Source organism: Sorghum bicolor, chromosome 7 (genome assembly GCF_000003195.3).
Source record: "Sorghum bicolor cultivar BTx623 chromosome 7, Sorghum_bicolor_NCBIv3, whole genome shotgun sequence".
NCBI lineage: Eukaryota > Viridiplantae > Streptophyta > Magnoliopsida > Poales > Poaceae > Sorghum > Sorghum bicolor.
The window spans coordinates 7,291,848-7,301,440 of record NC_012876.2 but is presented as its reverse complement, the minus strand read 5'-3'; the positions used below and the strand labels follow the sequence as shown (position 1 = coordinate 7,301,440).

Genomic DNA, 9,593 nt, shown 5'->3' with positions numbered 1-9,593 from the left:
TGTGAGTTATGGTGTCCGAAGTCGATGGATTGCAAAACTCCGACGAGGACGGACCGATTCTGGCCACAGCACCACTGCAGTGGCATTGTTCCGGCCGGCAGCCGCCACCCCCACTCTCTCTAATCTAATCTCAGCCCTAGGTTTTAGATCCAACGCTCCAGATTAGGCCGTAACCCTTCGTCTGGATCTTTTGTTAAAGAGCCCCTGCATTTTTGTCAAATAGAACCTGCAGTCGAAGCATATTCTCAAAATACGTATTCTATTTTTGAAAACGTAATTCCCGTCAGTTTAAATCAAAATACGTTTTCAGGATATTACAAGTTTTCCACTGATTTTATTTAGCTCATAAATATACGTTTTAACACCGATTTGACCCATTCAAATTATGTTAGATTCATATTCAAGAGAACTACATGTTAGTAAATTTATTTCACCAATTTGCAACTTTTTAATTTTGTGACCTTATTTAATTAATTACTTTTATAAAGGAAATCTTAGAAAATTCATATCTTCTCTATTTTAGCTCTGATTTTCGTGATCCTTACGTCGGTGTGATTGTAGCGATGTGTAGAATCCTTTTATCAACTTTTCTTATCGTTTTTCTACTGTTGGTGTACTATTCTAATCATAGCCTTGTTTGCTTTGTATATGTTTGGTCTTGATTGTTTGTGTGTCGATGATTGCTGATGGAGTATCGACGGTGAGCAGTTCATGGATGATCAAGAGTGCTACTACAAGCAGGACCAGAGAAATATGATCAAGGCAAGTATAGCATTTGGGTTTTCATTCTGTGACCATGACCTTGTGACTTAATTAATGTTTAAGCAACAAACGATAAAAATGACTTTTTAGCAACTTGAGGATTTGTCTATTATGGCTCTGGCTTTAGCTTAGTAGGAAGACCTTTTCTAACTTGTTAGACTGACTCCAACAAGCTAGGCAAACCATTACCCAAACCTATTTTGGGTCCTGTACAGTGAAAAAAAAACGCTTCCAACAGAATAGCCAAAGGGAACACCTATTTTGGGTAGAAGGGAAGAGGCAACCCAAATATGCGTTCTCTCCCTGTCTTCTCTCTCCTCGACCCAAATGGAGTCCGGTGGCTGTCTTCTCTCTCCCAATCCTCATCCCCTTCCGCTGGGATGCGCACCACGCCTCCATCTCCGCCAGACGCGAAACAGACGACGGTCCGCAACGGGCTCGAAGCAGGAGAAGGCCTCCGCGAGCATGGCGCCGTCGGCGTGCGGCGAGAGGCCGTGGACGAAGAGCCGACAGTGCGGGGCGATGCGGTGGCTCCGCTTGGTCGTGGACAACTCCTTTGGCTCCGCTGCCACCATCGTTGGCGGGGCTCCCGGCGCAGCGCACCGGCCGCCGGAGTAAGCCTGCGAGCAGCTGCAGGGGCAGGGTCGGCAGGGCTCCCATGCGCTCGACCGAGGCAGCAGCGGCGGAGCTTCTCTGTCCAAGGGAAACAAGAACTCCAGCCTAGTGTTGGGTGGGTCCATGGCAGGAGCGGGGCGCGGCCAGCATGGCAAGGCGGATCCATGGCAGGGAGTGGCGGGAGCAGGACGGCATGCCCGTGGCAAGCAGTCGGAGTGGCGGCACGGTAGTTTTGGGTCTCTGCTTTTGCGATAGCTGTTGGAGAAGGAATGTTTTGGGTTTGCTATCTATATACTGTGCGTGACCTAAATCAAAGAATAGGTCTCCATTTTAGGTTCTCTTTGTTGGAGATAGTCTTAGAGGTTACTCGTAAGGGCACTCGAGGGGCTTGCATTTTGGGTATAGTGCGGCCTCTGTCCTTATGTGTATAGGCTGCACATCATTGTGCCATTTGGAAGGTGGTTCTATATGTGCGCACTGATTGGGAACATGCGGCCCTAACTTGTCAGATGAACTTTTAAAAGGTTTCATAGTGAATCCTGCCGACCACCCTAGGAAGGGGGTTAAGAGACTCGCGACCTCGGGTGAAAGGGTAAATCATTACTCATGGATAAAGATGTACAACCTCTGCAGAGTGTTTAATAAACTAGTATACTAGCTATGCTCACGGTCATGAGCGGCCTTGGGGACTCTTACATTAAAGATGATGATTCTTATTATGTTATTATGCTCAATGTTTATTGTTTTATGCTCTACATTATTTATATCACATTGATCATGAGTTTGTGGGATCTGCTACTACCTTATTGCTATATTTGTGGAGTTCGACAGGGACTCACTCTTGCTATTTCCCCCACACCTCAGGAGAAGCTTTAGGCTTGTGATCATGAGTTGATACCCGAAGTCTGGATTTATCTTCCGTTGTTTTTGCTGCCTAAGGTTATCACTGATTTACTAAGTACGTTATATGATTTATGCATTGTCTATTGATATTACTCTTATTTATAGCTATATGTGAGATTTGACCTTTAAGACTCATATATAGTGTATATATGATTTTGTCCTTAAAATCAGGTATTACAGAATTGCTTGACAAGGAAGCTAGCAAATATCTGAGCAGCATCATTGAGATAGCGAAGAGGGATCTACTCTGTTGGCGGGCCTTGATAAAGGCGCTGGCGTTGCCTAGGGTTCGCAAGGACTCATATATAGTCTATTGATCAACTTCTCGCCCAAGAATGTCACATGTCATTGAGGGCATCGCTTATGCAAGAGAGAGGTTGCAGCAGCCAATCTCCAACTCTCCATGCGGCTGTGCAGAGGAAAGCCGGGCGAAATCATGGTTAGCTTCCGGTCTACCTTGTTGATGATGGAACAGAATCAAAAGGGACCAGCAGGCAACTTGCCATTCAGCACTAGAGGGCCAATAGGTAGCCCGCCAGTCAGCAGCTAGCACTGCAGTAGCCCCATTGTTGGAACTGCAAAACAATTTTAATTTTCATGGGATTGTTTGTTGCTTTTGAGGATGTCAGCAAGTTTGCATCAACATCAGTGATAAATTATCTTCTGAACAAGGATATGAACTTTCATTTGTCTTTCTCTGTTGCTAAAAGCATACTAAAGGCGACGTCGCTTTGACTTTTTTTGGACATATTATTATATCTGGATACATACCAAAATGGTTGCAATAAAAAGTCAAGCGACTTGTAATTTGGGACGGAGGGAATACTAATTAAAGGACACCATATTTTCGATGAATATTTATGTTCTGTTCTGTTCTTTCTTTCTTCTGAAAGGAAGGCGCAGTTCATCCTTTCCATGACACTTTCAGTCTTCCCATCGAAGCACTAGCTCCTTTTACTCTCAGTTCGGACACAACAAATATTCTGAATTATTAATTTGTTCAATAGACAACAAGGTACCAGTTTCTAAATGTAAGACTTCTTTCAGGAGGTAATTTGTTAGCTACCCGGTTACTGCATGTTCATCCATCTCGATTTGTCGGACAGTGAAATTTCCTGAATGTTGGTCGTAGCTACCATCTAGTTACTGCAATGCATTAGTGCAATCTTGCTAGCTCCCATATCTGAAGTGAAATTTCCTGAATGTTGCCTCGTGATTACAAACTTATCTCAAGCTCCTAATCGCTAGCTCCCAATTTGCTTCTCATGTGTGTGAACTTTTGTGTTGAATTTGTAAAGTGAATTTTACTAGTCATTACATTGTTGGAATTGGATGTGGCCACGTATGGTACTTGATCTCCGTTACTATATGAATCTAGCTAGTGGAACACACTGGTCGTTGGCTCCAAGGAGACTGGAGTCCAAGGCCTACTGGGTCGATTAATTTAGTCTTAGCCGATCTACCGGTTGATAGTTCAGTTTAGCCTAGTAATTTGGAAAGGCTCCATGCAATATTCATCTCCAAATTAATGTCAAGAAATATTGTTGATATATGTAACGGCATATCATATACAAACAATATCCAATAAATTATGTAGGATCCTCACGTACTTCAGTTCAAATATTCAACTAGAACATGGTGATATAGCTTGTAGCAGAAACACAAAAATAGTGATTGGTTACATACACTTCCCATTTAATTATTCTACCATATTGTCTTAGCATGTCATAATTGAATACACACGGGAGTAATGCAAAATACATATATAAACCTATCTTCATACAATGAAGTGACTCCCAATTTACTTAGTTGTGGTTGTTCTCCCAAAACTGAGCTTGGAGCCAATCAATTGTTCCCTTTTGCACCTGGAAAGCCTTGGCCAAGACATCATCTGAGATGGGCGGTTTTGATCCAAAGACCGCGTTGGCAATAGTAATAGCCCCAGGGTTCTGGCTGCTTAGTGCAGCGATCGCGACAGCTGGCTTGTCATGGACTGGGTTGAATTGGAAGTGTATGAGCCCTTGGGGGAACACAAACACGTCACCCTTGTTGAGAACCTTGGTGAATAGCTTGTTACCGTTGTCTGTGTTGGAGGTGACAAATCCAACATAGAGTGTACCCTCAAGCACGGTGAGAATCTCTGTGGCACGAGGATGTGTGTGTGGAGGATTCTGACCTAATGGTGCATAGTCAATGCGAGCCATCGAGATGCCAAGGGTGTTGAGTCCAGGCAACTGCATGACATTGATCAAAGTAACGTTAGATCCGACCTTGCTCTTCATGGTGTCTCTAGGCTGGTCAAGTTTTGCTGCCTTGAAGAAGTCATCTGCGTTCACAGCCATTGGGTCCTTGCAAACAAATCCATTCACCTTCACTGTATGCATAGACAAAGGCAAATAGTTAGATGAAGAACATGTCATTAGGCCATACCTAGAAATGCTTGTTGTATGTAGATGTTTGTTTGAACAAATGATTCTTATTTGATTAGAGATTTAGTATAAGAAAACAGCTTGAGTTAAAGCGAGAGTATGCATACCTGGAGAATGTTTGTCGGCAACACAAAAGTCTTGGAGGGGGCTAGGGTCAGAGGCAGTGGCCTGTGAAATGACAAATGCTACAAAAGAAACGAGAATGAAGTAGCTGGAGGCAGCCATTTGGTTTTGCACACACTTTTTGTACGTGTTTGCAGTCTCTGAATTCAGCTATGGAGCTTCTTAGCTTGTGGTGTTTGTGTCTGTCTTGTTGATGCCTTCGCCATGGGGATGGAGAGGTTATATAGCCTGCCGCATGCTCATGTGGCAACGTGTACGTGTTAATGGCTGAAAAAGTTATAAGTTGAACCTATCAGGAGAACTGATCGAAGAAACAGTCTTGGCAGTGATATCGACTTTCCAAACCTACCCTACTTTTAATAATATTTTCACACGCACCATACGACTAACAAAATCAGCGTGCATGGTCTCTTTGCTTGCAGTTGCAGCACAGCATATATATATTACCAAAGTGTACTCTTTGTTTTCGTTTTGTGTTTCTAGGTGTCTGGGTTCAAGCATACTATCATCGTTTTAAATATCAATTTTACAAATTGGAAGAAAACCACAAAATCAAGATTTCTAGTGGTCACATAAATTGATTGAAATTTTAAAACCTTTGGAAGTAAACCGCAAAATGGAGGAGATCGGTTAGTGGATTCGAATTTGGATAAAACCGATAATTTGGACATCCATTTGAGCATCAGATGCATGATAAGACATTGGTATGAGTGCGTTGCTGATGGTGGACAGTGATAGCTGCGTAAACAAGAAAAATGGTTCATCAGACAATCTTTGCTTGTGCTAACGTAAGTATGGAAACAGTCAACTCACAAAGAAATATAGAAATAGTCTACAATGCGAAAGTATATGACCGTCATATAAAATCTTTATTACTTTTTCCACTTCATATCATTATAACTATCCAACAATCTCCATATATTTCGTCATTCAAGACGATTAATGTTTCCATTGTTTGTTTGGTGGTCACCTTTTTTTTTGCTTGTGAGAACTGTGGTACACGCTTTACTAGGTCAAGCACTGATTGCTTCTTAGTAGCTTTACACTAATACGTGAAGTATATGGATTGCTTAGCGGGCATGATTTAAACCAGAACTTATATAAAATAAAACTACTTTTTTCCCTGTCAATCTTTTGTTGGTTGATATTTTACTAGCTTATGGTCTAACATGCTTATTTTCTTGCATTTCATCACCATTGGTTCTGACTGTGATAGTTGCGTATACAAGAGAAATGCTTCAAAAGGTCCGTCGATGGTTGTGCTAACATATGTATAGAAAGAGTCAACTCCTCGCTAATAAAAGGTAGAAAGAGTCAACAGTGGGGAAGCCTGTCTATAACACATGTATATATAGTATCTTCACCTTGATCATATAACTATTTAATATATAATCTCCATCTCGTCATTCGCGACCACTATACAGCAGAAAGAGTCAACTCATGTTTCCAATGTTTACTTGATCAACTGGAATGCTTCCGTACCAAGGCAGGGACGAACTTGGTAAAAGCCTAACAGGGTAGCTACAGCACGTTTTACCTTTGAGTTAATCTAGAGGTGAAGTATCTATCGGTACAAGACCAAACCATCATCTGTTCTTTGTGCTCCACCACACGGTCATCCCATAATGCTGCAGCCTGCTATTGCCACAGCATTAGGAAAATATATTTTTTCTTTTCACCAGATCCCAGACTTTTTGATATGATACTGGTAGGGATGAAAACGGACCAGATACGGACAGATATCACCAATATCATATTTGTTTTCATATTTTTGGTCGGATTCGGATTCGAATACGGATAATGTCAACCATGTCATAAGATAGGATTAGATGTCGACATTATAAATATACGATTTAAGTATTCGGATACGGATACAGTATTGGATGTTGAATATTCCGACTCGAATACGGATAGATCTGAACTCCTCTAAACGAATTCGGTCTCGAATACGGTCGGAAAATATCCGTACCGTTTTCATCCCTGAACACTGGCCCTTCATTGACGTCCGGCTGCACCTGATAGTGACTTTTTTTTTGGGATCGATCAAGCATTTGGCTTCTGGCTACCCATAAGGCCATAACTAGGGATCACTGCCGGTTTGGAACCAGCTTTTACTTCCAGATTTTGATCTGGCATTGGTTAATCGGCTGTGTTGACCTTGAAGTTTCACTAGATCCTAACATAGGGTCATGTTACATCCCTGATCCCCTCTAGCTAGAATCGCTCGCGGACTCAGGGGCTACACCCCTCAAGTATACCTTGTGGCCAACGATAGGGCAGAGCCCTAGTATGCTCACCGCCTCTGCTCGGGGCTCCTGATCAATGGGATGCTCGGCCCGATCCCCTAGCCCCGGTCTCCAGCACAGGCCATCTAGGCTAGAACCTGTTAGAAAATTAGACATTTTAATGTTTGATTTAATCTAAAAAATTACGCATAATATTGTGGTGGTATATATGTGCACGTGTGCAATTTTATCACTACTCAGTTTAGAGATAAACATTGCAAGAACTACTGCAACTACAACAGACATACTGAAAATAAAAGTCAATCGATTAGGATTGTACCCCGAGGAGGGACCAGTGCCGAAGGCACCGGCGGCTCCATTCGCACTAGTCGACATAGTGCGTTGCGTGAAGTAGCGGACCACAGTCGATGCAGGAAGATGTTCGCAGTGCAGTCCCGCGAACGTCCACCAGGAAAAAGACGAAGACGTAGTAGTCGATCTCGATCCACCGGAGTGGAAGAAGATGATCTCGTCGGTGAGCAGTCGCGGAAGACGCTCCCAAAAATCTGATTGCCTGCACACCCGAGCAGGTGTGTCGATGTAGGAAGTCGTGTTTCGGAGGCCTGCTCTCCCGATCTCTGTGCGCGCAGAGGTTCGGGACGGGGACGAACAGAGAGCAACTCGACCGGAAGAGAGAGGACTGATTGTGTCCTGCAGGTAAGGAAAGAGTGTCACACGTATGGAATATATAGGCCCCAGGTGGAAACGTCTGATTGATGACAATTAATCACATTTAATTGCCATAAACCGAGTCAATCAATTAGCAATTAATTGCCATTAATTACACAACGGTAAGATCTTGTTTTCCTCCCTTTCCTTATTCACCACGCGTGTGCCATGTCACGTCTGGTCCTCGTGTGTCATCTCGATAAGACAAGACAAGCACGCACGCACGCACGCACGACACGCCACGCCACGGCTCGGCGGCGGCGGCGCGCGCGCGTGTGGCACCCTTTTTCCCTTCCTCAACTTCTCCATAGGAGCTAACAAAGGCCACCTATTTAAGTTGAGTTAACATATGGTCAATCATCAATACGGTACTAAACCGTTTTCATTATAGCATTTATTATGGGCACTTGAATTAATCATCAAATATAATTATGGGCTAAAGGCCCATTATATTCAACAATCCCCACCTATTTCTAGGGCACATAAGAAAAGCTCTCGAATTTCCATATCGTTTCATATACCAGTCGTTTCAGTGGAGACTGTTAAGTTGAACTTCCACTTAGAGTACAGACTACACTTAGTCACAACTTGAACAATGGACTATGCCTTGAATTGCAAGTTTTCTATGATATAAGCTTCATCTAAATTCATAACTGATACAGGGTTGCATGAACATCCCCTCTGGTTGAAGCATATAAGTCATACTTCTAGCCCATTCATGAGTATCTAGAGATCACCCAAATCTCATAGACTGTGACTAACAGTCAAACTCATATAGGTGTATTCCTTAAAGATGTTCTGTAGGACAACATCTATCGCTTCACAAGCCGCTTTGGAATACATTAAGGTATATAACCAGCCTTCCTTACAGACTTAGGAAAGAAGTGCAATTGAGATCAGTTAAGTAAAGGGTCTTTCCTCACAATCTACTTCTGGCTTGTTTCACCATTCTACTTCACGGGATCTCCGATCCTATAGAATAGGTTGCCACCATGGTAGACCTCACGTGGGTCTCAAACCCATCTCACTCGATGCACTATCTATCACATTACGGGATAGTCCCTTTGTGAATTGATCTGCCAGATTCTTAAATGTATGGACATAGTCCAATGCTATAACTCCGGAGTTTCTCAATTTTCTGACAGTCTTCAAACGCCGTTTGGCATGCCTAGTAGACTTCATGTTGTCCTTAGAACTGTTGACTTTTGTGATCACCGTTTGATTGTCACAGTTCATGGAAATAGCCGTCACAGTTTTTTCAACCACCGGTAGATCCATCAGGAGTTCGTGAAGCCACTCGGCCTCAGTGCCGGCGGTGTCTAATGCTGTGAGTTCTGCTTCCATAGTTGACTTCGTTAAGATAGTCTGCTCGCAAGACTTCCATGAAACAGCGCCACCTCCAAGCAAAAACACATATCCACTTGTGGCCTTTAACATCAACATCAGATATCCAATTTGCATCACAATAACCCTCTAATACCTTTGGGTATCCGGTATAGTGAATGCCATAGCTCACAGTACATTTCAGATAGCGCATCACTCTCTCAAGAGCTTGCCAATGAATATCTCCCGGATTTGACACAAACCGGCTAAGTTTGCTCACTGCAAACGAGATATCAGGCCTCGTGGCACTTGCAAGGTACATCAATGAGCCTATAATTTGGGGGAATCTTAGTTGATCCCTTGCTATTCTTTGATTTTTCCTCAATAGCACACTAGGATCATAAGGCGTAGGAGCAGATTGACAGTCACTATACCCAAAGCGACTTAAAATCTTTTCCACATAGTGGGATTGCACAAGTGTAAT

At 43.0% G+C, this 9,593-nt stretch overlaps 1 protein-coding gene and 1 long non-coding RNA gene across 2 annotated transcripts; one reads left to right on the top strand and one right to left on the bottom strand.

Moving 5' to 3' along the window:
- Window positions 2,126-3,028, top strand: LOC110436844. The gene is made up of 2 exons (XR_002454701.1): window positions 2,126-2,335; window positions 2,452-3,028. It is a non-coding gene; the product is annotated as an uncharacterized LOC110436844 (long non-coding RNA).
- LOC8071127 (germin-like protein 12-2) lies at window positions 3,904-5,027 on the bottom strand. Its single transcript, XM_002443930.2, has 2 exons — window positions 4,817-5,027; window positions 3,904-4,654 (listed from the first exon to the last, which is right to left on the bottom strand). The coding sequence occupies exons 1-2, from the start codon at window positions 4,932-4,934 to the stop codon at window positions 4,086-4,088; spliced, it is 687 nt and encodes a 228-aa protein (XP_002443975.1). The 5' UTR covers window positions 4,935-5,027; the 3' UTR covers window positions 3,904-4,085.